This window comes from Procambarus clarkii, chromosome 19 (assembly GCF_040958095.1).
Source record: "Procambarus clarkii isolate CNS0578487 chromosome 19, FALCON_Pclarkii_2.0, whole genome shotgun sequence".
Taxonomy (NCBI): domain Eukaryota; kingdom Metazoa; phylum Arthropoda; class Malacostraca; order Decapoda; family Cambaridae; genus Procambarus; species Procambarus clarkii.
In genome coordinates, this window is record NC_091168.1 from 27950962 (window position 1) to 27978893 (window position 27932).

The 27932-nt window shown below is 49.7% G+C and overlaps 2 protein-coding genes across 2 annotated transcripts; one reads left to right on the forward strand and one right to left on the reverse strand.

Moving 5' to 3' along the window:
• The first annotated feature begins 2146 nt into the window (after positions 1 to 2146).
• Positions 2147 to 2917, forward strand: LOC138366362 (uncharacterized). Its single transcript, XM_069327397.1, has one exon. The coding sequence runs from the start codon at positions 2147 to 2149 to the stop codon at positions 2915 to 2917; it is 771 nt and encodes a 256-aa protein (XP_069183498.1).
• A 15774-nt stretch (positions 2918 to 18691) lies between these two features.
• Positions 18692 to 24724, reverse strand: LOC138366363 (micronuclear linker histone polyprotein-like). Its single transcript, XM_069327398.1, has 2 exons — positions 24609 to 24724; positions 18692 to 20153 (listed from the first exon to the last, which is right to left on the reverse strand). Exons 1-2 carry the CDS (start codon positions 24722 to 24724, stop codon positions 18692 to 18694), a joined length of 1578 nt encoding a protein of 525 aa, XP_069183499.1.
• Between the last annotated feature and the right edge of the window lie 3208 nt (positions 24725 to 27932).

Sequence of the window (27932 nt, forward strand, 5' to 3'; positions counted from 1 at the left end):
AGGTGGGGACATGGATGGGTGGAGGGAGGAGGGACGTGGTAAGAAATGGGGGTGGGGGGAGGGGGGGGGACGTGGTAAGAAAGGGGGTGTGGGGAGGGGGGCTGGGGTATTCAGATTCGTCAGGGCATAGTTCATTCTGGGTTTATTTTTGCGTGCCCATCATGCAGAGTGAAGGTGACATATGTGACACTAGCGACCTAACCAGCACGACGGACGGCAGGCGAAAGTCGACTTTGGAAGCTGAATATATATGGTCGATTTTCAGGTTTACAACAACAAAAAATACCCCCCAAAAAACTTTCTATTCTTCTCTTTATTGTTTATTTTATCTTCTTGAGGTTGGACTCGTGGCTTTGTTTACATGCGCGGGGATAGGTGCGCAGTGACGCACGCTGGCTCCAGTGGTGTTGGCATTACTCGTTATCTTCATCATTATTGCTCGTTATCCTCATCATTATTGCTCCTTATCATCATTATTGCTCGTTATCTTCATAATTATTGTTCGTTATCATCATTATTACTCGTTATCTTCATCATTATTGCTCGTTATCCTCATCATTATTGCTCCTTATCATCATTATTGCTCGTTATCTTCATAATTATTGTTCGTTATCATCATTATTACTCGTTATCTTCATCATTATTGCTCGTTATCCTCATCATTATTGATCGTTATCTTCATCATTATTTCTCGTTATCTTGATCATTATTGCTCGTTATCTTCATCACTAGTACTCGTTATTCTCATTATTATTGCTCGTTATCCTCATCATTATTGCTCGTTATCCTCATCATTATTGCTCGTTATCCTCATCATTATTGTTCGTTATCCTCATCATTATTGCTCGTTATCCTCATCATTATTGATCGTTATCTTCATCATCACTCGATCGTTATCCTCATCATTATTAGGTTGGCGTTCGATCCCCGAGGATGTAAAGGGTATGAAATCGTTCTTTCACTCATTCCTCCTGTCCTCTCCTCCTATCCTCTTCTCCTGTCCTCGCCTATCCTCTCCTCCTATCCCCCCTTCCTATCCCTCCCTTACTATCCCCCCCCCCTTCTATCCTCTCCTCCTATTCCTTCCACGAGCTTCATGGCATATTGCTTTTTCCTCGTGGTTTCCATTTCTATTTAAAAAAAAAAAGTTTTAATATCATTTGAATTTGTTAAGAGATAACTTGATAATTATTTTGACTTAAGGAATTATTGGTTTAGAACTACCCTTAATTGACGTTTCGATTTACGTGGAGTTAACAACTGGTTTAGGTGGTTTGTTAATTAACATATATTGAACCATATATGTCCATAACTCTCCTTTGTTGATAACAGTTTGTCTTGGTGGTTACTGAGTACTGTCACTCTACAAGAGGAGAGTGGCAGCACTCTCTACCCGGTCTAGGGTCACATGGTTTTGTGGCGGTGAGGCAATTAACACCTAATTACATCTTTAAATTGTTATATATATATATATATATATATATATATATATATATATATATATATATATATATATATATATATATATAATGCGTCGTACCTAGTAGCCAGAATGCACTTCTCGGCCTACTATGCAAGGCCCGATTTGCCTAATAAGCCAAGTTTTCCTGAATTAATATAGTTTCTCAATTTTTTTTCTTATGAAATGATAAAGCTACCCATTTCATTATGTATGAGGTAAAAAAAAATTTATTGGAGTTAAAATTAATGTAGATATATGACCGAACCTAACCAACCCTACCTAACCTAACCTAACCTATCTTTATAGGTTAGGTTCGGTTAGGTAGCCGAAAAAGTTAGGTTAGGTTAGGTAGGTTAGGTACTCGAAAAACAATTAATTCATGAAAACTTGGCTTATTAGGCAAATTGGGCCTTGCATAGTAGGCTGAGAAGTGCGTTCTGGCTACTAGGTACGACACATATATATATATATATATATATATATATATATATATATATATATATATATATATATATATATATATATATATATATATCCCCGAAAACGAGTTAATATTATATTAATTATGAATTAATAATGATTTCTCAAATTAACCTTTGACATTATTTATTGACCCCGGTAATATGACCTCTCATGGTACACAAGGATTTTGATTTCAATGACAATACATAACTTATAAGAGAGATGGGCAGTGATACTTCCGTATACTGCCACTCCCACGGTGGGTCGGTACTCTCCCACGGTGGGTCGGTACTCTCCCACGGTGGGTCGGTACTCTCCCACGGTGGGTCGGTACTCTCCCACGGTGGGTCGGTACTCTCCCACGGTGGGTCGGTACTCTCCCACGGTGGGTCGGTACTCTCCCACGGTGGGTCGGTACTCTTCCACGGTGGGTCAGTACTCTCTCACGGTGGGTCAGTACTTTCCCATGGTGGGTCAGTACTCTCCCACGGTGGGTCGGTACTCTCCCACATTGGTCGGTACTCTCCCACGGTGGGTCGGTACTCTCCCACGGTGGGTCAGTACTCTCCCACGGTGCGTCGGTACTCTCCCACGGTGGGTCAGTACTCTCCCACGGTGGGTCGGTACTCTCCCACGGTGGGTCGGTACTCTCCCACGGTGGGTCGGTACTCTCCCACGGTGGGTCGGTACTCTCCCACGGTGGGTCGGTACTCTCCCACGGTGGGTCAGTACTCTCCCACGGTGGGTCGGTACTCTCCCACGGTGGGTCGGTACTCTCCCACGGTGGGTCAGTACTCTTCCACGGTGGGTCAGTACTCTCCCACGGTGGGTCAGTACTCTCCCACGGTGGGTCGGTACTCTCCCACGGTGGGTCGGTACTCTCCCACGGTGGGTCAGTACTCTCCCACGGTGGGTCGGTACTCTCCCACGGTGGGTCGGTACTCTCCCACGGTGGGTCGGTACTCTCCCACGGTGCGTCGGTACTCTCGGTAACATTAACAGCCGTAGTTGTAATATTAACCTCGGTCGTCTTAAATGTACTCGTTAAAAAGGCCTGAAAAAAGAAGATCAGGGTGAAGCTGTTATGAGCAATTCAAGGCACGGTAGTTACAACTACTGTCTCAACAGTGTTAATTGCCCATCCTTCCCTCTGCCAAGTTCTCCCTTATATCATATCCCAGACCTTCAATGGAAGGCCAACCATGGCTCTCCCAGACAAAAAAATGGATGTTAAATGCTTTGCTAACTAAAAATTAGTTTAAAAATTAACAAAAAAAGCAGCTAAAAAAGCTAATAAAGGGCCAATTTGCGACAAAACTGACCAAAAGTTTCTCCACTTCAGACCCTCGTCACGTGAGGAGTATGCTCAATTACACGAGATATTAATTAAAGCCGCCCATGGTAAAATGTTTCTTAAACTGAAGACAGTTCCCAATTACATTCTCCCGCTCCCTATTTTTCTCATGTGCTGGTAATAGTGACATTATGCTGATGTGGATCCATGTTCCCGGGACACATAGTGACAGAACGAGTCGGGACACATAGTGACAGAACGAGTCGGGACACATAGTGGCAGTACGAAACGGGAGACATAGTGGCAGTACGAAACGGGAGACATAGTGGCAGTACGAAACGGGACACATAGTGGCAGTACGAAACGGGAGACATAGTGGCAGTACGAAACGGGACACATAGTGGCAGTACGAAACGGGAGACATAGTGGCAGTACGAAACGGGACACATAGTGGCAGTACGAAACGGGAGACATAGTGGCAGTACGAAACGGGACACATAGTGGCAGTACGAAACGGGACACATAGTGGCAGTACGAAACGGGACACATAGTGGCAGTACGAAACGGGACAGAGTGACAGTAGGAGTCCGGACACAGTGGCAGTATGAGTCCGGACACGTTGACAGTAGGAGTCCGGCCACAGTGGTACTAGGAGTTCGGATGCAGTGGCTGTAGGAGTCCGAACACGTTGACAGTAGGAGTCCGGATGCAGTGGCTGTAGGAGTCCGAACACGTTGGCAGTAGGAGTCCGGTCACGTTGGCAGTAGGAGTCCGGATACGTTGGCAGTAGGAGTCCGGACACGTTGGCAGTAGGAGTCCGGACACAGTTTCAGTAGGAGTCCGGACACGTTGGCAATAGGAGTTCGGACACAGTAGTAGTAGGAGTCCGGACAGATTGGCAGTAAGAGTCCGGGCACAGTAGTAGTAGGAGCTCGGACACAGACGCAGTAAGAATCCGGACACAGTTGCAGTAAGAGTCCGGACACAGTGACAACAAGAGACAGGTCTGATGTAAAAATTAACATATTCGACGTGGTGGAGACAGAAGCAGCCGAGTCGTGAGTAGGCTGAGTATCACAGCCTATACTAAACTCATTCTCCAAAAGTTGTTTTTTCAGCAAGGATATTCCTGCGCGGGCCCTAAGCCTCTGGCTGATCCACTGCGTGGGCCCTAAGCCTCTGGCTGACCCACTGCCCGGGCCCTAAGCCTCTGGCTGGCCCACTGCGCGGGCCCTAAGCCTCTGTCTGGCCCACTGCACGGGCCCTAAGCCTTTGGCTGACCCACTAAGTGTTGGTTGTTTCTGTTTTACTTGGGCGGAGTATAAGTGTTTATGACTCGTATGGTCGCTTCAGTAAGAATTTGTCCCACGTGTTTAACAACTTCTGCTCTGTTGAATCTAAGTTGAAATTTTAATGTAGTTTGTAACTGTGCACTGTGTTAGATAATGTTCCAGTGGTCTGTTGTGGTTGTAACTGTGCACTGTGTTAGATAATGTTCCAGTGGTCTGTTGTGGTTGTAACTGTGCACTGTGTTAAATAATGTTGCAGTGGTCTGTTGTAGTTGTAACTGTGCACTGTGTTAGATAATGTTCCAGTGGTGTGTTGTGGTTGTAACTGTGCACTGTGTTAGATAATGTTCCAGTGGTCTGTTGTGGTTGTAACTGTGCACTGTGTTAGATAATGTTGCAGTGGTCTGTTGTAGTTGTAACTCTGCACTGTGTTAGATAATGTTCCAGTGGTCAGTCGGGCATTTCTCCACAGTGCTGACATTTCCTCTCATCTTCTGGAATCTGTAAGCCTATTTCCCATGCACATGGGTATCCAAGCCTGATGCGATGTAAGTGTACTTCTGTTGCACTACTGTTCCCTTTCATCAGACTAAGTGGTTCGTAGTTGGTTGAATTCTTGTACCAACCCGCAGATCCTGATGTTGTAACTGCTGTGTTGTGGTCACTGTACATCTTTTGCATTGCTCTGTTTCTAATTACTTTCTTAATCTGAGCCAGAGGGTGATAGGTAAATGTCCACATTTGTTCTGTTAGTTGCAAAGGTTCAGTGGCAGTTATCGAATCTATATGAATGATAACATGTTGTCGGTGTTCAACAAGCGCATGTTCAAAAGCCTGTTGAACGGCTACCGCCTCTGTAAAGTTGAACACCTGTTTGAGTCTCCCGCTACAGAGAGTTGTACCTCGATAATATTTGTTGGTGTTTTGTACTAATGGTGTGGTCACGGGATTAACAAGAACTGTAACAGCCTAACCATCAGTTTAATAGGTGGTGGTGGTGGCAGGAGCCACCAGGGAAGGTGGTAGCAGTGGTGGCAGGAGCCACCAGGGGAGGTGGTAGCAGTGGTGGCAGGAGCCACCAGGGGAGGTGGTAGCAGTGGTGGCCGGAGCCACCAGGGGAGGTGGTAGCAGTGGTGGCAGGAGCCACTAGGGAAGGTGGTAGCAGTGGTGGCAGGAACCACCAGGGGAGGTGGTAGCAGTGGTGGCCGGAGCCACCAGGGGAGGTGGTAGCAGTGGTGGCAGGAGCCACCAGGGAAGGTGGTAGCAGTGGTGGCTGGAGCCACCAGGGGAGGTGGTAGCAGTGGTGGCAGGAGCCACCAGGGCAGGTAAGGTTAACGACAGGATCGTGCGGTTGCCGCGTGTTCCACAACGCTCGCCTCTTAGTCAGCGTCGCCATGTACGGGGGTATCGGGCTCGGGCCAGACCTGGAGGGCGCCTTAAGGAAGCCCGGGTCACCATGTTCAACCATTACTGCTTACTGTGGCCCCCTGTGTGGGTCTCCTCTGGCCCCCCTGTCAAGCTGCCACCTCTGCCTCCCACCACACACACCTGGTCCCTGTCAAGCGGCGACCTCTGCCTCCTCCCACCACACACCTGGCCCCTGTCAAGCTGCCACCTCTGCCTCCCACCACACACCTGGCCCCTGTCAAGCTGCCACCTCTGCCTCCCACCACACACACCTGGTCCCTGTCAAGCTGCCACCTCTGCCTCCCACCACACACACCTGGCCCCTGTCAAGCGGCGACCTCTGCCTCCTCCCACCACACACACCTGGTCACCGTCTCAAGATAATATAAATATCTGGTGTTGTGATTTGATGTTTTAAGTTACCTAGTATATAAATTACTTAATATTTAAGTTACTTAATATTTAAGTTATTGAATATTTTACTGATTTAATATTTAACTCATATAATGTTTAAGTTAAAAAAAAATTTACGTAATGTTTATGTTACTTAAATGTTTAGGTTACTTAAATGTCAATTTACAAACTTTTAGGTTACTTATTTTTTCATATATTCAATGCCTAAGTTATTTGATGTTTAAATTAGTTAATGTTTAAGTTACTTAATGTTAACATTGCTTAAACCTTACTTTCGTGTGCTTTGCAAAAATGTGAAGAAGTTAGAATTTGACTGTCTTAGATCTAATGGCTGGTTTTTTCCTTCTGAATTTGTATTTGTAAATGTAACATTATTATGGCAACAGGGTGTGATTATAGTGATTTCAGACCTTTGAGAATGTGAGGTTTTCTCCTTTCAGACCTTTGAGAATGTGAGGTTTTCTCCTTTCAGACCTTTGAGAATGTGAGGTTTTCTCCTTTCAGACCTTTGAGAATGTGAGGTTTTCTCCTTTCAGACCTTTGAGAATGTGAGGTTTTCTCCTTTCAGACCTGAATTTTTGTTACAATATAGTTAAGAACAAAGATGGGGATACTTTGGTCTACATCAACCCCATCGGTGTTACACGCTAATTGGGCTACAATGTCTGTCATTATGATGGGTTATATTTATGTGAGATGGTATCCATATAAGAGATTCTAAACCCCTATAATTTGTGCAGCGATCAGGTCATTTATAATTGCTCTTATGAGGTCCTCAGGAGTTGGGCAGAACAGGTTTCTAATGGATGAGTCACATACTCACAACACTATATTGCTTAGTGTCTTGAGTTTGGTTTATCTAATATAATAGGGAAATGGTGGAACTAAATGAAACGCCCTACTCTTAAATATATATATATATATATATATATATATATATATATATATATATATATATATATATATATATATATATATATTATTAAATATGACCGAAAAAGTAAGATTAATAATTCTAACACGAATTTTCTCAATCTTTCGTACATTTCTTTTCACTGTTGGAGGTAAATCAAAAATCAATTCTCCAAAATTCATTTTTATTTCTAGTCTGACGCGACACGAGCGCGTTTCGTAAAACTTATTACATTTTCAAAGACTTTAGTTTACAAATACACAACTGAATAGAACTTACGCATCTCCGATTTTATATCTACATTTGAGTGAGGTGGATGGGGTGAGGTCGCATTAATAGGGTATCAACACAAGACAGAACAAGAGGTGGTATTAATAGGGTATTAATTTCATCAACACAAGACAGAACAAGAGGTGGTATTAATAGGGTATTAAAAGTATCAACACAAGACAGAACACGAAACAATGGGTATTGACTAGAAGTGTTTGCAGAAAGCCTATTGGTCCATATTTCTTGATGCTTCTATATTGGAGCGGAGTCTTGAGGTGGGTAGAATATAGTTGTGCATTAATTGGCTGTTGACTGCTGGTGTTGACTTCTTGATGTGTAGTGCCTCGCAAACGTCAAGCCGCCTGCTATCGCTGTATCTATCGATGATTTCTGTGTTGTTTACTAGGATTTCTCTGGCGATGGTTTGGTTGTGGGAAGAGATTATATGTTCCTTAATGGAGCCCTGTTGCTTATGCATCGTTAAACGCCTAGAAAGAGATGTTGTTGTCTTGCCTATATACTGGGTTTTTTGGAGCTTACAGTCCCCAAGAGGGCATTTGAAGGCATAGACGACGTTAGTCTCTTTTAAAGCGTTCTGTTTTGTGTCTGGAGAGTTTCTCATGAGTAGGCTGGCCGTTTTTCTGGTTTTATAGTAAATCGTCAGTTGTATCCTCTGATTTTTGTCTGTAGGGATAACGTTTCTATTAACAATATCTTTCAGGACCCTTTCCTCTGTTTTATGAGCTGTGGAAAAGAAGTTCCTGTAAAATAGTCTAATAGGGGGTATAGGTGTTGTGTTAGTTGTCTCTTCAGAGGTTGCATGGCGTTTCACTTTCCTTCTTATGATGTCTTCGACGAAACCATTGGAGAAGCCGTTGTTGACTAGGACCTGCCTTACCCTACAGAGTTCGTCGACTTGCTTCCATTCTGAGCTGTGGCTGAGAGCACGGTCGACATATGCGTTAACAACACTCCTCTTGTACCTGTCTGGGCAGTCGCTGTTGGCATTTAGGCACATTCCTATGTTCGTTTCCTTAGTGTAGACTGCAGTGTGGAAACCTCCGCTCTTTTCCATGACTGTTACATCTAGAAAGGGCAGCTTTCCATCCTTTTCCATCTCGTAAGTGAAACGCAACACGGAACTCTGCTCAAATGCCTCCTTCAGCTCCTGCAGATGTCTGACATCAGGTACCTGTGTAAAAATGTCGTCAACATACCTGCAGTATATGGCCGGTTTCAAGTTCATGTCGACTAAGACTTTTTGCTCGATGGTACCCATGTAGAAGTTTGCAAACAGGACACCTAGGGGAGAACCCATGGCGACCCCATCTACTTGCTTATACATGTGTCCATCCGGGCTCAAGAAGGGTGCCTCTTTAGTACAAGCTTGGAGTAGTTTCCTCAGAATATTTTCTGGTATGTCAAGAGGAGTACAGGCTGGATCACGATACACTCTGTCGGCTATCATCCCGATTGTCTCGTCCACAGGTACGTTGGTAAACAGCGATTCTACGTCCAACGAGGCTCTTATCCCTGTGGCCCGTGTGCCCCGCAGTAAGTCAACAAATTCCTTTGGAGACTTCAGGCTGAAGGCGCAGGGAACATAAGGAGTCAGCATCATATATATATATATATATATATATATATATATATATATATATATATATATATATATATATATATATATATGATGTGTGTTTGTACTTACCATATTTCCGCCGGTTGTCTAATGCAGTGACTCCTGACCTATTTCCTTATCATACCTGCTTTAAAGTTATGAATGGAGTTAGCCTCTACATTCTGTTCCTTTAGGTCATTCCATTTACTCACTACCTTTACGCTAAAAGAAAACTTTTTAACATCTCTCTCACGCATCTGAATTTCACGCTTTCATCCGTGCCCCTTTGTTCTATTGTTATTCATTGTAAACTTTTCCTTTTTGTCCACACTGACAATCCCTCTAAGTATTATACGTCTGTATCATGTCCCCTCCTTCTCCCTCTCCTCCTTTCTAACGTCGTCAGGTTTAGTTTCTTCAGTCTGTCTTCGTACCTCATCCCTCGCAGCTCTGGGATGAGTCTCGTTGCAAACTTCTGCACCTTTTCGAGCTTCCTTATGTGCTTTTTAAGATCGGGGCTCCATGATGGGGCAGCATACTCTAAGACTGGCCTCTCATAGGCGGTATACAGTGACCTAAAAGCCTCCTTATTTAAGTTTCTGAAGGATGTTCTGCCTTTTGCCAGAGTATACGGCTGACGGTATTTTATGTATATGGGCCTCTGGAGTTAGGTTTGGTGTTATGTCCACTCGCAGGTCTTTTTCACTTGTTAAAGGGATATAGTTTCCCTTTATCGTGAACTGGCCTTTCGGTCTCCTGCCTCCTGTTCCCATTTTCATCACCCTGCATATGCTGGCGTTGAACTCTAGGAGACATTTCTCGGCTCAGATGTACAGCGTGTTCTAGTCATCTTGGAGACTCCTACAATCCTCATCTGTCTCACCGCTTCTCATTAGTTTGACATCGTCTACAAAACATTGACATATCGAGCCTGGCGCCAAGCCGGACTCGGTGAGTAGAACTCTCGAAACACTCTCCAGGTATGCTCTAGGTATAAGACTCAACTCCTGTCACTCTCTGACACCTGTCTGTCAGGTAATTCCTTACCCATGATAGTGCGTTTCCGTCTATTCCCGCCTGCCTCTCAAGTTGGTATAACAGCCTTCCGTATGGTGCTGTATCAAAGGCTTTTTGGCAGTCCAGAAATACGCAATCTGCCCATCCTTCTGTCGTGCCTTATTTCCGTTACCTTATCATAAAACTCCAGGAGGTTCGTCAGGCATGATTTCCCTGTTCTAAAGCCGTGTTGTTGTTTACTTACAAACATAATTCTTTCTTGGTGTGCAACCAGTCTCAATCTTATTATTTTTGTAAGTACTTTGCAGTGGATGCTTGTGAGGCGACACTGGTTTGTAGCAATGGGCTTCTTCCCTTCATCCTTTCTTGTAAATGTGCACCATATTTGCCTTCTTCCAGCAACCGGGTAATTGTCCCTGTGTAATTGACTCATAATAGATTAGTCCTAGAGGTATGCTGAGGGCCTGTGCTGCTTCTTTTAACACCCATGGTGATATTATATCTGGTCCAGTAGCTTTAGTTACATCCAGTGATGCTGGCTGTCTTCTACCTTCCTCTGTTGTTACTTCAATATTTAGTAGCTTCTCATCAGGGGGCTGCTGCCTCATCTAGCTCTGGGAGCTGTTCTGGCTCAGTAGTGACCACTCCGTGGAAGCTGGCATTGAGCCCCTCACACATTTCTTTATCATTTTCTGTATACTGGCCTTCCCCTTTTTCTTAACCCGGTCACTACTTGGTTGATGTCATTTTCCCGTCTTATTGCTAAGTAGGAGTTTCGGTTGTCTCTTTGGAGGCAATATCATCTTCATAGTTTCTTTTTGACAATCTTCTTATGTTTGTGTGTGTACTCACCTAGTTGTGATTGCGGGGGTTAAGCTTTGGCTCTTTGGTCCCGCCTCTCAACTGTCAATCAACCGATGTACGCCGATCCTGCATGGAGCGTGGCCGTCGCTCTACCGTCCTGACGAAGAGGGGGGAACTTCGCTTCCCCCTACTTCCCTCCATTTTCTTCCCCTCCCCACTATTCCTCCCCCTTCCCTTAATCAATCAACTCCTCCCCCTACCCCGTCCCCCACCTCCTCCCTCCATCACATCCCATCACCCTCTCCCCACTCCCCCCTCCCCTTCCCCCTGACCCCCTCCCCTCACCCCCTCCCCTCACCCCCTTCCCTCACCCCCTTCCCATACCCCCTTCCCTCACCCCCTTCCCACACCCCCTCCTCTCACCCCCTCCCCTCACCCCCCTCCCCCCACCCCCTCCCCTCACCCCCTTCCCCCACCCCCTCCCCTCAAAAAATAGACAAAGAAAAGTCATGAAAAATATGACTTAAATGTCAGGGGAATTTAACATGGCGTGAAGCTAGGGAGTCTCGTCTACAGAGTGGGGGGGGGGGTGGGGGAGAATATGGGGGTGGGGGAGAATATGGGGGTGGGGGAGAATATGGGGGTGGGGGAGAATATGGGGGTGGGGGAGGAGATGGGGGAAGGGGGGGGACGGTAAACGACTGTAGGGAATAGGTTAATTGGGCTAGGGGGGGGGATAGTGGAAGATAAGGGATAGTTAAGAAGGACTGGTTCAACACGACAACGGTGAGAGAGAGAGAGAGAGAGAGAGAGAGAGAGAGAGAGAGAGAGAGAGAGAGAGAGAGAGAGAGAGGGAGAGAGAGAGAGGGAGAGAGAGGGAGAGAGAGGGAGAGAGAGAGAGAGGGAGAGAGAGAGAATAAAGGACTTGAAATGGAAACACAAAGTCTCGAGTAAATGGTAATAAGGGATGAGGGTATAAAAGGGATAGACAAGATAAATGATATATAATGACAAAGAGGCGATGATGCAGGGACCAGGAGAGGCGTGAGAGGGCGGCGCAACAGATGAGAGAGAGAGGGAGGGGACAGACCCCCACCCCCCCTGTCCCAGGCACATCAATCTCCCAGGCAAAATTCAATTTTGAAGTCACTATCAGCAGTCATGTGTGTTGTGAGCGTGTACGGTGTCGGACCCACCATACGCACTATCAACGGTTCATCTTTTATCTATGAGAAGTATAGTGAGAGGTTGGGTTAGGCTAGGATGGTCTAGGTTGGGATAGGCTAGGATGGTCTAAGTTGGGATAGGCTGGCATGGTCTAGGTTAGGTTAGGTTAGGTTCGCTATCCGGTGAATGCTTAGAATTTCTAAAAAAAAAAAAAATCTGGATATCGTGGTACTTTCTTAAAGACAGATGACGCCTCGGAGTGTGATATACAAGGATATAATCTTCCTAAATAACTTGTCACGGTAAATGATTCTTTACACGAGGGGCCTATATGCAACACAAGGGGCCCACCATGCAACACAAGGGGCCCACCATGCAACACAAGGGGCCCACCATGCAACACAAGGGGCCCACCATGCAACACATGATGTCAGTATTCAACATAGGGGCCAAGATGGAGCACATGGGAGCCATCATACAACATAGGGGCCACCATGGAACACATGGGAGCCATACATCATACAACATAGGGGCCACCATGGAACACATGGGAGCCATCATACAACATAGGGGCCACCATGGAACACATGGGAGCCATCATACAACATAGGGGCCACCATGGAACACATGGGAGCCATCATACAACATAGGGGCCACCAAACAAGCGCTCAAACTACAACTTCAGTACCACAGTTATCCGCCAAATACAGAATACAGCGACAATCATATGTCAATGACAATCTATAGGCTTCTGTATAGGCATACTGTATTTTTTTAATTAAATACTTTAGGCTATTTGAGAAACCATTACGTTAACTAAAAGAGGAAGAAATTGGGCTCAAAATTATCTTAGAGTAAAGATGAAATAATGAATTATTAATTTTATGAAATATTACATCTAAAAAGAAAATAAGGCTCGTAGGTTCCTTAAGAGAATACATCACTTTTTTTCCATAAAAAAAATCAAATTAGGGCCACTCTAGCTCAATTAAAATCTCCATTAACCTGACATAAAAGTTTTTGACTTTCAATTTGAATATTCTCTACTCAACAAAAATTTGAGAGACATTGATAGATTTATTGACGGAAATTGATTGACTGCTTTGGGCTCTTTGATGCCCCGGGGGAGACACAGACAGGAGCTGAGTAGTCTCTTGTTAGTACCCAGGGGTCTGGTAGTCTCTTGTTAGTACCCAGGTCTTTGGTAGTCTCTTGTTAGTACCCAGGGGTCTGGTAGTCTCTTGTTAGTACCCAGGTCTTTGGTAGTCTCTTGTTAGTACCCAGGTCTTTGGTAGTCTCCTGTTAGTACCCAGGACTTTGGTAGTCTCTTGTTAGTACCCAGGTCTTTGGTAGTCTCTTGTTAGTACCCAGGTCTTTGGTAGTCTCTTGTTAGTGCCCAGGTCTTTGGTAGTCTCTTGTTAGTACCCAGGTCTTTGGTAGTCTCTTGTTAGTACCCAGGACTCTGGTAGTCGCTTGTTAGTACCCAGGTCTTTGATAGTCTCTTGTTAGTACCCAGGACTCTGGTAGTCTCTTGTTAGTGCCCAGGTCTTTGGTAGTCTCTTGTTAGTACCCAGGTCTTTGATAGTCTCTTGTTAGTACCCAGGACTCTGGTAGTCTCTTGTTAGTGCCCAGGTCTTTGGTAGTCTCTTGTTAGTACCCAGGTCTTTGGTAGTCTCCTGTTAGTACCCAGGACTTTGGTAGTCTCTTGTTAGTACCCAGGTCTTTGGTAGTCTCTTGTTAGTACCCAGGTCTTTGGTAGTCTCTTGTTAGTACCCAGGACTCTGGTAGTCTCTTGTTAGTACCCAGGTCTTTGGTAGTCTCTTGTTAGTACCCAGGTCTTTGGTAGTCTCTTGTTAGTACCCAGGTCTTTGGTAGTCTCCTGTTAGTACCCAGGACTTTGGTAGTCTCTTATTAGTACCCAGGACTCTGGTAGTCTCTTGTTAGTACCCAGGTCTTTGGTAGTCTCCTGTTAGTACCCAGGACTTTGATAGTCTCTTATTAGTACCCAGGACTCTGGTAGTCTCTTGTTAGTACCCAGGTCTTTGGTAGTCTCCTGTTAGTACCCAGGACTCTGGTAGTCTCTTGTTAGTACCCAGGTCTTTGGTAGTCTCTTGTTAGTACCCAGGACTTTGATAGTCTCTTGTTAGTACCCAGGTCTTTGATAGTCTCTTGTTAGTACCCAGGTCTTTGATAGTCTCTTGTTAGTACCCAGGACTCTGGTAGTCTCTTGTTAGTACCCAGGTCTTTGGTAGTCTCCTGTTAGTACCCAGGACTCTGGTAGTCTCTTGTTAGTACCCAGGTCTTTGGTAGTCTCCTGTTAGTACCCAGGGGTCTGGTAGTCTCTTGTTAGTACCCAGGACTCTGGTAGTCTCCTGTTAGTACCCAGGACTCTGGTAGTCTCTTGTTAGTACCCAGGTCTTTGGTAGCCTCTTGTTAGTACCCAGGACTCTGGTAGTCTCTTGTTAGTACCCAGGTCTTTGGTAGTCTCCTGTAAGTACCCAGGACTCTGGTAGTCTCTTGTTAGTACCCAGGTCTTTGGTAGTCTCCTGTTAGTACCCAGGACTCTGGTAGTCTCCTGTTAGTACCCAGGGGTCTGGTAGTCTCCTGTTAGTACCCAGGACTCTGGAAGTCTCTTGTTAGTACCCAGGTCTTTGGTAGTCTCTTGTTAGTACCCAGGACTCTGGTAGTCTCCTGTTAGTACCCAGGGGTCTGGTAGTCTCTTGTTAGTACCCAGGACTCTGGTAGTCTCCTGTTAGTACCCAAGGGTCTGGTAGTCTCCTGTTAGTACCCAGGACTCTGGTAGTCTCCTGTTAGTACCCAGGTCTTTGGTAGTCTCTTGTTAGTACCCAGGACTCTGGTAGTCTTCTGTTAGTACCCAGGACTGGTAGTCTCCCAGACCCGATAATACACAAGCCCCATCAATACACCAGTCCCACCAATACACCAGCCCCCCACCAATACACCAGCCCCACCAATACACCAGCCCCCACCAATTCACCAGCCCCCACCAATACACCAGCCCCACCAATACACCAGCCCCCACCAATACACCAGCCCCCACCAATACACCAGCCCCACCAATACACCAGCCCCCCACCAATACACCAGCCCCACCAATACACGAGCCCCATCAATACACCAGCCCCAGCAATACACCAGCCCCCACCAATATACCAGCCCCATCAATTCACCAGCCCCACCAATACACCAGCCCCCACCAATACACCAGCCCCCACCAATACACCAGCCCCGTCAATACACCAGCCCCCACCAATACACCAGCCCCCACCAATACACCAGCCCCACCAATACACCAGCCCCCACAATACACCAGCCCCCACCAATACACCAGCCCCGCCAATATACCAGCCCCATCAATACACTAGCCCCCACCAATACACCAGCCCCCACCAATACACCAGCCCCCACCAATACACCAGCCCCCACCAATATACCAGCCCCATCAATACACCAGCCCCACCAATACACCAGACCCCACCAGTACACCAGCCCCCACCAATACACCAGCCCCGCCAATACATCAGCCCCAACCAATACACCAGCCCCCACCAATACACCAGCCCCCCACCAATACACCAGCCCCCCACCAATACACCAGCCCCCCACCAATACACCAACCCCACCAATACACTAGCCCCCACCAATACACCAGTCCCACCAATACACCAGCCCCACTAATACACCAGCCCTTTCAATACACTAGCCCCCACCAATACACCAGCCCCCACCATTACACCAGCCCCCACCAATATACCAGCCCCATCAATACACCAGCCCAACCAATATACCAGCCCCCCACCAATACACCAGCCCCCCACCAATACACCAGCCCCACCAATACACCAGTCCCCCACCAATACACCAACCCCCACCAATACACCAGCCCCCACCAATATACCAGCCCCATCAATACACCAGCCCCACCAATACACCAGCCCCCACCAATACACCAGTTTCCCCCACCAATACACCAGGCTCCACCAATACACCAGCCCCGCCATTACACCAGCCCCCCACCAATACACCAGCCCCCAACAATACACCAGACCTCCACCAATACACCAGCCCCCCACCAATACACCAGCCCCCCACCAATACACCAGCCCCACCATTACACTAGCCCCCACCAATACACCAGTCCCACCAATACACCAGTCCCACCAATACACCAGCCCCACCAATACACCAGCCCCATCAATACACCAGCCCCCACCAATATACCAGCCCCCACCAATACACCAGTCCCCACCAATACACCAGCCCCCCACCAATACACCAGCCCCCACCAATACACCAATCCCACCAACACACCAGCCCCCACCAATACACCAGCCCCTCACGAATACACCAGCCCCCACCAATACACCAATCCCACCAACACACAAGCCCCCACCAATACACCAGCCCCATCAATACACCAGCCCCCACCAATATACCAGCCCCACCAATACACTAGCCCCCACCAATACATCAGTCCCACCAATACACCAGCCCCCCACCAATACACCAGCCCCACCAATACACTAGCCCCCACCAATACACCAGTCCCACCAATACACCAGCCCCACCAATACACCAGCCCCACCAATACACCAGCCCCATCAATACACTAGCCCCCACCAATACACCAGCCCCCACCAATACACCAGCCCCATCACTACACTAGCCCCCACCAATACACCAGTCCCACCAATACACCAGCCCCACCAATACACCAGCCCCCACCAATACACCAGCCCCCACCAATACACCAGTCCCACCAATACACCAGCCCCCACCAATACACCAGCCCCCACCAATACACCAGCCCACACCAATACACCAGCGCCCCACCAATACAACAGCCCCCACCAATACAACAGCCCCCACCAATACACCAGCCCCCACCAATACACCAGCCCCACCAATTCACTAGCCCCCACCAATACACCAGTCCCACCAATACACCAGCCCCCACCAATACACCAGCCCCCACCAATACACAGCCCCACCAATACACTAGCCCCCACCAATACACCAGCCCCACCAATACACCAGCCCCCACCAATACACCAGCCCCCACCAATACACTAGCCCCCACCAATACACCAGCCCCACCAATACGCCAGCCCCCACCAATACACCAGCCCCCACCAATACACCAGCCCCCACCAATACACCAGCCCCCCACCAATACACCAGCCCCCACCAGTACACCAGCCCCCCACCAATACACCAGCCCTACCAATACACCAGCCCCCCACCAATACACCAGCCCCCCACCAATACACCAGCCCCCCACCAATACACCAGCCCCCCACCAATACACCAGCCCCCACCAATACACCAGTCCCACCGATACACCAGTCCCCACCAATACACCAGCCCCCACCAATACACCAGTCCCACCAATACACCAGTCCCCACCAATACACCAGCCCACACCAATACACCAGCCCCCCACCAATACACCAGCCCACACCAATACACTAGCCCCCCACCAATACAACAGCCCCCACCAATACACCAGCCCCCACAATACAACAGCCCCCACCAATACAACAGCCCCCACCAATACAACAGCCCCCACCAATACAACAGCCCCCACCAATACAACAGCCCCCACCAATACAACAGCCCCCACCAATACAACAGCCCCCCACCAATACAATAGCCCCCCACCAATACAACAGCCCCCCACCAATACAATAGCCCTCCACCAATACAACAGCCCCCCAACATTACTACAGCCCCCACCAATACACCAACCCCCCCCCCACCAATACAACAGCCCCCACCAATACAACAGCCTCCCACCAATACAACAGCCCCCACCAATACACCAGCCCCCCGCACCAATTCAACAGCCCCCACCTCACTACATCTTCATCACTACCATAATTTGAGGCGGGTTGGTTCCTTTAACTAGAGTCTTGTTCGCTAAATTAAAACTTGACCAAAAAAAAAAAAAACTTGTTCCCGCGAATATATGTTATCTATGTCCTTACCTAACTGTCTGTTTCGATCTGCTTTGTCTGAAACTTTAGCTTACGAGTCCCCAAGATATCGGTTTTGAAGCTGTTATCTTTGCTAGATATAACAAGATAACACTTTCACTTCACAAGATAATGTGAGGTGAAAGTGAGTGAGTGAGTAAATAGGTAAATGGGCGGGTTGGTGGGTAAGTGTCGATGAATGGGGATGGTGAGGGAGCGAGTGAGAAAGTGAGTTACAGTGAATGAGTGAGTAGGTGTGAGTACCCATCAGTAACCCCCTCTCCTCACAGGTGCCGTGCAGCACGGGGCCCTCTCCCCACAGGTGCCGTGCAGCACGGGGCCCTCTCCCCACAGGGGCCGTGCAGCACGGGGCCCTCTCCCCACAGGGGCCGTGCAGCACGGGGCCCTCTCCCCACAGGGGCCGTGCAGCACGGGGCCCCTCTTCCCACAGTGGCCGTGCTGCACGAGGCTCCTCTCCCAACTGCCCCCCCCCCCCTGGCCGTATGACAGGAGTTCATACCCTAATATGTACGTCGTCCTCAGATGACTCACTGGGTTGTGCGGCGCCTTGAAGGAAGTCAACCTCCTGACTGTTTCTGCTCCTTGGCCTGGCTAGTGAGCTCCTTGGCCTGGCTAGTGAGCTTCTTGGCCTGGCTAGGGAGCTCCTTGGCCTGGCTAGTGTGCTCCTTGGCCTGGCTAGTGTGCTCCTTGGCCTGGCTAGTGTGCTCCTTGGCCTGGCTAGTGTGCTCCTTGGCCTGGCTAGTGTGCTCCTTGGCCTGGCTAGTGTGCTCCTTGGCCTGGCTAGTGTGCTCCTTGACCTGGCTAGTGTGCTCCTTGGCCTGGCTAGTGTGCTCCTTGGCCTGGCTAGTGTGTTCCTTGGCCTGGCTAGTGTGCTCCTTGGCCTGGCTAGTGAGCTCCTTGGCCTGGCTAGTGAGCTCCTTGGCCTGGCTAGTGTGCTCCTTGGCCTGGCTAGTGTGCTCCTTGGCCTGGCTAGTGTGCTCCTTGGCCTGGCTAGTGAGCTCCTTGGCCTGGCTAGTGTGCTCCTTGGCCTGGCTAGTGTGCTCCTTGGCCTGGCTAGTGTGCTCCTTGGCCTGGCTAGTGAGCTCCTTGGCCTGGCAAGTGAGCTCCTTGGCCTGGCTAGTGTGCTCCTTGGCCTGGCTAGTGTGCTCCTTGGCCTGGCTAGTGTGCTCCTTGGCCTGGCTAGTGTGCTCCTTGGCCTGGCTAGTGTGCTCCTTGGCCTGGCTAGTGTGCTCCTTGGCCTGGCTAGTGTGCTCCTTGGCCTGGCTAGTGTGTTCCTTGGCCTGGCTAGTGTGCTCCTTGGCCTGGCTAGTGTGCTCCTTGGCCTGGCTAGTGTGCTCCTTGGCCTGGCTAGTGTGCTCCTTGGCCTGGCTAGTGTGCTCCTTGGCCTGGCTAGTGTGCTCCTTGGCCTGGCTAGTGTGCTCCTTGGCCTGGCTAGTGTGCTCCTTGGCCTGGCTAGTGTGCTCCTTGGCCTGGCTAGTGTGTTCCTTGGCCTGGCTAGTGTGCTCCTTGGCCTGGCTAGTGTGCTCCTTGGCCTGGCTAGTGTGCTCCTTGGCCTGGCTAGTGTGCTCCTTGGCCTGGCTAGTGTGCTCCTTGGCCTGGCTAGTGTGCTCCTTGGCCTGGCTAGTGTGCTCCTTGGCCTGGCTAGTGTGTTCCTTGGCCTGGCTAGTGTGCTCCTTGGCCTGGCTAGTGTGCTCCTTGGCCTGGCTAGTGTGCTCCTTGGCCTGGCTAGTGTGCTCCTTGGCCTGGTTAGTGTGTTCCTTGGCCTGGCTAGTGTGCTCCTTGGCCTGGCTAGTGTGTTCCTTGGCCTGGCTAGTGTGCTCCTTGGCCTGGCTAGTGTGCTCCTTGGCCTGGCTAGTGTGCTCCTTGGCCTGGCTAGTGTGCTCTTTGGCCTGGCTAGTGTGCTCCTTGGCCTGGCTAGTGTGCTCCTTGGCCTGGCTAGTGTGCTCCTTGGCCTGGCTAGTGTGCTCCTTGGCCTGGCTAGTGTGCTCCTTGGCCTGGCTAGTGTGCTCCTTGGCCTGGCTAGTGTGCCAGTGGTCAGGGAGGTGGGCCAGGGGTGGTGTGGGCCAGGGAGGTGGGCCAGGGGTGGTGTGGGTCAGGGAGGTGGGCCAGGGGTGGTGTGGGCCAGGGAGGTGGGCCAGGGGTGGTGTGGGCCAGGGAGGTGGGCCAGGGGTGGTGTGGGTCAGGGAGGTGGGCCAGGGGCTGGTGTGGGCCAGGGAGGTGGGCCAGGGGTGGTGTGGGCCAGGAAGGTGGGCCAGGGGGTGGTGTGGGCCAGGGAGGTGGGCCAGGGGTGGTATGGGTCAGGGAGGTGGGCCAGGGGGTGGTGTGGGCCAGGGAGGTGGGCCAGGAGTTGGTGTGAGCCAGGAAGGTGGGCCAGGGGTGGTGTGGGTCAGGAAGGTGGGCCAGGGGCTGGTGTGGGCCAGGGAGGTGGGCCAGGGGTGGTGTGGGTCAGGAAGGTGGGCCATGGGCTGGTGTGGGCCAGGGAGGTGGACCAGAGGTGGTGTGGGTCAGGGAGGTGGGCCAGGGCTGGTGTGGGTCAGGGTGGGCCAGGGCTGGTGTGGGTCAGGGAGGTGGGTCAGGGGCTGGTGTGGGTCAGGGAGGTGGGCCAGGGGCTGGTGTGGGCCAGGGAGGTGGGCCAGGGGCTGGTGTGGGCCAGGGGTGGTGTGGGTCAGGGAGGTGGGCCAGGGGTGGTGTGGGTCAGGGAGGTGGGCCAGGGGTGGTGTGGGTCAGGGAGGTGGTCCAGAGGCTGGTGTGGGTCAGGGAGGTGGGCCAGAGGCTGGTGTGGGTCAGGGAGGTGGGCCAGTGGGTGGTGTGGGTCAGGGAGGTGGGCCAGGGGCTGGCGTGGGCCAGGGAGGTGGGCCAGGGGTGGTGTGGGTCAGGGAGGTGGGCCAGGGGCTGGTGTGGGCCAGGGAGGTGGGCCAGGGGCTGGTGTGGGCCAGGGAGGTGGGCCAGGGGCTGGTGTGGGTCAGGGAGGTGGGCCAGGGGCTGGTGTGGGTCAGGGAGGTGGGCCAGGGCTGGTGTGGGTCAGGGAGGTGGGCCAGGGCTGGTGTGGGTCAGGGAGGTGGGCCAGGGGTGGTGTGGGTCAGGGAGGTGGGCCAGGGGCTGGTGTGGGCCAGGGAGGTGGGCCAGGGGTGGTGTGGGTCAGGGAGGTGGGCCAGGGGCTGGTGTGGGCCAGGGAGGTGGGCCAGGGGCTGGTGTGGGCCAGGGAGGTGGGCCAGGGGCTGGTGTGGGTCAGGGAGGTGGGCCAGGGGCTGGTGTGGGTCAGGGAGGTGGGCCAGGGCTGGTGTGGGTCAGGGAGGTGGGCCAGGGCTGGTGTGGGTCAGGGAGGTGGGCCAGGGGTGGTGTGGGTCAGGGAGGTGGGCCAGGGCTGGTGTGGGTCAGGGAGGTGGGCCAGGGCTGGTGTGGGTCAGGGAGGTGGGCCAGGGGTGGTGTGGGTCAGGGAGGTGGGCCAGGGGCTGGTGTGGGCCAGCCACACCATACAGACTGGTGCCAAGAGAGACTCGTCTGGCCTCATATTTACACTCAGTGGCGGGAGTGAAGGCTTTGTTTACACTTGAGTCCTTCATTAGTGCCTCTGAGGGGATACAAGTCACATCCTACGCAAGATGATTCGCCCACTGGATGTCAAACCGACCTAATCTTACCCAATCTAACCCAATCTAACTCAAATCAACTTATTCAAATGACCGTAACGTACTCAAACTAACTTACACACAGAAATCATAACAGCGTGATGCATCAAATGAACAAATCCACAAGGGGCCGTGTCGAGGGCTCGAACCTACGTCCGATAGGATCCCAGACGCTGCCTTAATCGACTGAGCTACGACATGGTCAAAAGAATTGCGACCGAGAAATCTCGGAGAGACTGCAGGATCCGTTGGTAAATCAGGATGATTTCCCGGTTGCAATTCTTTTTACCATGTCGTAGCTCAGTCGATTAATGCAGTGTCTGGGATCCTCTCGGACGTAGGTTCGAACCCTCGGCACGGCCCTTGTGGATTTCTTCATTTACCCAAACTAACCTAATTTACACAAACCAAACCAACCAATTTACCTAAAGTGCAGACATATGTTGTGCTTATCTACGGCACTGGTGAGTCTGGCCGCTTATATTGACTCCATTTGTTGTCTATTTTTAATTTAATTAATTTAATTAATCTTATTTAATTAAGTTCCCTTAATTAAATCATTCCTGTTGTCTGCATTTACTTCTCTGCTGTGGTATAAATGCTGTGGTGCCTGCCTCATATATCTCACAAATTTAGAGTACTTAGCTGTGTCATCAGCCAAGTAATTATCTATACAATTGGCTGTTCTCCGTCTCATTAACAAATCCACTGACCCCCGCCCCCCCCCATCCCCCCCCTAGTCTGCCTGTTTTGTGCAACAGTCGGTTTAGGATGATCCTTTCAAGCATCTTGCATGTGCATGACACGAGACTGAATTACCAGGGTCATTGGGCTTCGGTAAGGGAACAATTATTGCATGTTTCCACTGTGTGGGCAGCACTCAGCTTAGGAATGATTTGTTAAACAGGTGAAGTAGTGGATTCCCAGTCACCTCACACAGTGCATTGAGTATTTGCTTCTTATGTGTCTGCTGCCTCTGCTTCTGCTGCTGCTGCCTCTGCTGGTGGTGGTGGTGCTGCTACTGCTGCCTCTGCTGGTGGTGCTGCTACTGCTGCTTCTGCTGGTGGTGGTGGTAGGGCTGCTGCTGCTGCCGCTGTGGCCGCTGCTGGTGCCGGAGGAACCGCCGGGGTGTAAGCGAGGGGACCAGGAGGCGGGAATGGAGCTAAGAGGGAAAAATAAGATCTGGGTCCGGTTGGCATTTTTAATTATTTTCGCGTCTTGTTTATGCTAGTGAGGTGGGGGTGTGCTGCGTCACCCTGGGGGGGGGAGGGAGGGGTGGTGAGAGGGCAGAGGAGAGCAGGGGAGGGGAGGGGAAAGCAGAGGAGGGTAGAGGAGGTACAGAAAAAGGGATGGAAAGGGGTGATGAGAGGGCAGAGGGGTATAGTTAGTGGGAATAAAGGGACGAAAGAGGTAAATGGGGAAGAAAGAGGGGAATGAAGAAGGGGAAGGTCATGAAAAGGGCTGCGATAGGCATAATACCACGCTACAACCTGTCACTGTAATTATGTCGTGTCCAGATTGATTGCAATTAATGATGTGCAGGTTTCCGCTGAGATCTGATAAATGACCCTTTGTGCTCTCTAATCCTTGTTCCGCTACCGCTCACAGCGTGAGTATAGGTTGCACAATAAACAACCAATTGCAGGATAAGTATGGGGAGCACAACAAACTATGCAACATATGAACTGTAGACAGCATCTTGATACTCGTCTAGTCCGTGGACACCTCTGCTGGTGTTGACCAGGGGGCCAGATTCACGAAGCAGTTACGCAAGCACTTACGAACCTGTACATCTTTTCTCAATCTTTGGCGGCTTTGTTTCCAATTATTAAACAGTTAATGAGCTCCGAAGCACCAGGAGGCTGTTTATAACAATAACAACAGTTGATTGGCAAGTTTTCATGCTTGTAAACTGTCTATTAAATGTAACCAAACCGTCAAAGATTGAGGAAAATATGTTCACGTTCGTAAGTGCTTGCGTAAGTGCTTTCGTGAATCTGGCCCCTGTTCAATAACACCTGATCAATAGTTATAGGACTGAGGTGAGGAGGATCTGATGTTAATTAAACCATGTAACGAAACAAGGGAATAGTTGTGGGACTGGTTTACAATTAATACTCAAAAATACAACAAGGTCATGAATGCAAGTATTCCAATGTACCAGAACTTGGCACAGGTAAACTTAAACAAGTGGTGACATAAGCAATCCCAGAGCAGGTGTGAGGGACGCTCCCCCCCCCCCCTGTCACCACCACCACAACCTCCCCCCCCCTGTCACAACCACCACAACCTCCCCCCCCCCCTGTCACAACCACCACAACCTCCCCCCCCCCTGTGGTCCCTCAAGCCGGACTAACTCTCTTCCCCCTGTGAAGCCTAGATCCTGACACTGTGCCCCTGAAACACCAACCTATTATAGACACGACCCCTGGAGCCTAGAGGTGTACAAACCCATCACACAGCAAATGCCTCAAGTGTACCCAGGATATGAAGGGGGTTTTGACTTCTCTTTTGCCCCTAGAGGAGTGTTTATTATTATTATTATTATTTTCTACCACAGACGTGGCCATACAATTACAATGCTAACCAACATATATACATTTTCTTCTGTCCTCCATGGACAGGGTGAGAGAAACGTGAGTTAATCGTATAGTTCAGGGATTTATTGAACAATCAACCGCAGAAGGTGATTGTGTATAGTGCTTTTAAAATGCTAATCTAACCTACAGACATAGTGGTAATAGTATGATTCCGCCCTTCTGCATAACTGAAGGTATTATTATAACTAATAATATCAGGCAATATCACCGTGACAAGGTAACTGAGGAAAGGAGGATAGACGCACAAATCAGTGAATCTGTTCGCTGGTACAACGTGGTTGCTGCTGGCGACACCAATCATTATGGACGAAGAGGAGGTGGCAGCGGGGAGGGAACTATCAGGGGGAAAGCGCCAAGTCATTACGACTATATTGCACGTGGAAGGTATCAGGATAAGGATTTGGAATGGGACGGGGGGAAGGAATGGTGCCCAACCATTTGGACGGTCGGGAATTGAACGCAGACCTGCATGAAACGAGACCGTCGCTCTACCGTCCTAATGTCTACCGTCCGTCTACCGTTCGAGGGAGAGAATCGGTAATAGCGAGACTCCGTCTTGAATACAAATATCCGTGGAGACTCGGGGTGGAAACAACAGTTGAGCAGCGGAGTTGCAGAATCTGTGGTGAGAGTGACGGACACCGCCTTGACCACTACCTGAGAGAATGTGAACATCTTAGACTCATTAGAAATATGTATAGCATAGTAAACCCCACACTATTTGAATTAGGAAAACACTATCTGTCAAATATAGATACTTAAAAGATTCTCCCACTTTGTACCCGCAAGATAACGTAAGTTCAGGGGTTGGCCAATGTTAATCTTCTTGTTTAATAAGCTGTTCACTTGAGACAGTAAATATAGTTATTAACTAAACCTACCACCAGTACCCCCCCCCCCCCCACCCCCACGAGCCACCGAGGAGACTGAGCCACTCCTCCTCGCCCTAAGGAAGCCTCCCGTGCCGCCCCACAGCCTCTTGAAGAAACAAAGAATACAGTATCAAACTACTTGAAAGACAAGACTACTCCCATTCACAGCGGACATGCCAGTGATCTTCCTGCCCCTCCTCGCCGCCGTCCTCTGCCTGCTTCCAGAGATTTCAACCTTGTCCTCAAGTTTCTTCGTTCTCCTGCTTGCCAAACCCTTTGGTCCTGAGAGCGAAGGAGAGACAGGCAGGTCCCTGCTGAGTCTGGGTACAAGTGACAGGATGAACATGTTGTTTAAGATTCGCTACCTAGAACAAAAAGTTCCAAGTAGCACGGGCTATGGTGAGCCCGTATCCTGGATGAACAACAGGTTTTCTTCTATTGGGGATGTTGAACATGCTGCTATGGCGATGTGTTTATTTACAGGATGAGTGACGCTGCCCAATTAACTCGCTCTTCGATGGGAAATAAAAAAAAATAAAAAATGTCCTAATCTGTGTTGCCACGCCGCCTGGAAGGCCATTTTCTGGACTTGCTCACTGACCATTTGATGTGATGAACGATGGTTCGCGCACCCTAACAGCTTAATTGGTTTTGTTCAACCCAGAACCATCCTGACGATAGCAGTCAACCACAACCCTGACCTCAGCCTCTAATCATGCCAAAATGAACACATTTCAAAACACTGGAGAACACTCGTTTATCACGAGGAGAACAGATGAACTTTTTTTTTTTGCAGGGATATTCCTGCGCGGGCCCTAAGCCTCTGGCTGGCCCACTGTCCGGGCCCTAAGCCTTTGGCTGGCCCACTGCGCGGGCCCTAAGCCTTTGGCTGGCCCACTGTGCGGGCCCTAAGCCTTTGGCTGGCCCACTGCGCGGGCCCTAAGCCTCTGGCTGGCCCACTGGGTGGGCCCTAAGCCTCTGGCTGGCCCACTGGGTGGGCCCTAAGCCTCTGGCTGGCCCACTGGGTGGGCCCTAAGCCTCTGGCTGGCCCACTGGGTGGGCCCTAAGCCTCTGGCTGGCCCACTGCGCGGCCCCTAAGCCTCTGGCTGGCCCACTGCGTGGGCCCTAAGCCTCTGGCTGGCCCACTGCACGGGCCCTAAGCCTCTGGCTGGCCCACTGCGCGGCCCCTAAGCCTCTGGCTGGCCCACTGCGTGGGCCCTAAGCCTCTGGCTGGCCCACTGGGCGGGCCCTAAGCCTCTGGCTGGCCCACTAAGTGTTGGTTGTTTCTGTTTTACTTGGGCGGAGTATGAGTATTTATGACTCGTATGGTCGCTTCAGTAAGAATTTGTCCCACGTGTTTAACAACTTCTTCTGCTCTGTTGAATCTAAGTTGAAATTTTAATGTAGTTTGTAACTGTGCACTGTGTTAGATAATGTTCCAGTGGTCTGTTGTAGTTGTAACTGTGCACTGTGTTAGATAATGTTCCAGTGGTCTGTTGTGGTTGTAACTGTGCACTGTGTTAGATAATGTTCCAGTGGTCTGTTGTGGTTGTAACTGTGCACTGTGTTAGATAATGTTCCAGTGGTCTGTTGTGGTTGTAACTGTGCACTGTGTTAGATAATGTTCCAGTGGTCTGTTGTGGTTGTAACTGTGCACTGTGTTAGATAATGTTCCAGTGGTCTGTTGTGGTTGTAACTGTGCACTGTGTTAGATAATGTTCCAGTGGTCTGTTGTGGTTGTAACTGTGCACTGTGTTAGATAATGTTCCAGTGGTCTGTTGTGGTTGTAACTGTGCACTGTGTTAGATAATGTTCCAGTGGTCTGTTGTGGTTGTAACTGTGCACTGTGTTAGATAATGTTCCAGTGGTCTGTTGTGGTTGTAACTGTGCACTGTGTTAGATAATGTTCCAGTGGTCTGTTGTGGTTGTAACTGTGCACTGTGTTAGATAATGTTCCAGTGGTCTGTTGTGGTTGTAACTGTGCACTGTGTTAGATAATGTTCCAGTGGTCTGTTGTGGTTGTAACTGTGCACTGTGTTAGATAATGTTCCAGTGGTCTGTTGTGGTTGTAACTGTGCACTGTGTTAGATAATGTTCCAGTGGTCTGTTGTGGTTGTAACTGTGCACTGTGTTAGATAATGTTCCAGTGGTCTGTTGTGGTTGTAACTGTGCACTGTGTTAGATAATGTTCCAGTGGTCTGTTGTGGTTGTAACTGTGCACTGTGTTAGATAATGTTCCAGTGGTCTGTTGTGGTTGTAACTGTGCACTGTGTTAGATAATGTTCCAGTGGTGTGTCGGGCATTTCTCCACAGTGCTACAAATGAACCGTTACCAATGGGAGGTGGGGGGGAGGGGTAGTACGAGGGTAGCGGGGGGGGGAAAAGGGGTGGTGGTGAGGGGTGGCTAGAAATGGTAGCAGAGGAAGGGGGGGGTGAGGGGGGATGGCGTTGTCTCTTGAGTTCTATTTAATGCTTCAACTTCTTCCCCCAAAGTTTGTTTGATATCAAGTTTGATATCTTACAACACTTTCCCCCCACCCCTTCCCCAACTCGTCCAGACTCCACCTCCACCTCCCCGTCAACACACCCCTTCCCCGTCAACACACCCCCTCCCCCGACAACAACACCCCCCCCCCTCCTCAACACATCCCTACACAAGCGCTCAGTGAACTCTCTGACACAGGTATTTTCTTTACT

Excerpts from the sequence above, each read along its gene's own strand:
- LOC138366362 (XM_069327397.1), top strand. The coding sequence starts at position 2,147 with ATGGGCAGTGATACTTCCGTATACTGCCACTCCCACGGTGGGTCGGTA.
- LOC138366363 (XM_069327398.1), bottom strand. The coding sequence starts at position 24,724 with ATGACTTGGCGCTTTCCCCCTGATAGTTCCCTCCCCGCTGCCACCTCC. Across the intron at positions 20,154-24,608 it reads GCGAACAGATTCACTGATTT|CCAGGCCAAGGAGCACACTA; the intron begins GTGCGTCTATCC and ends CTGGCACACTAG.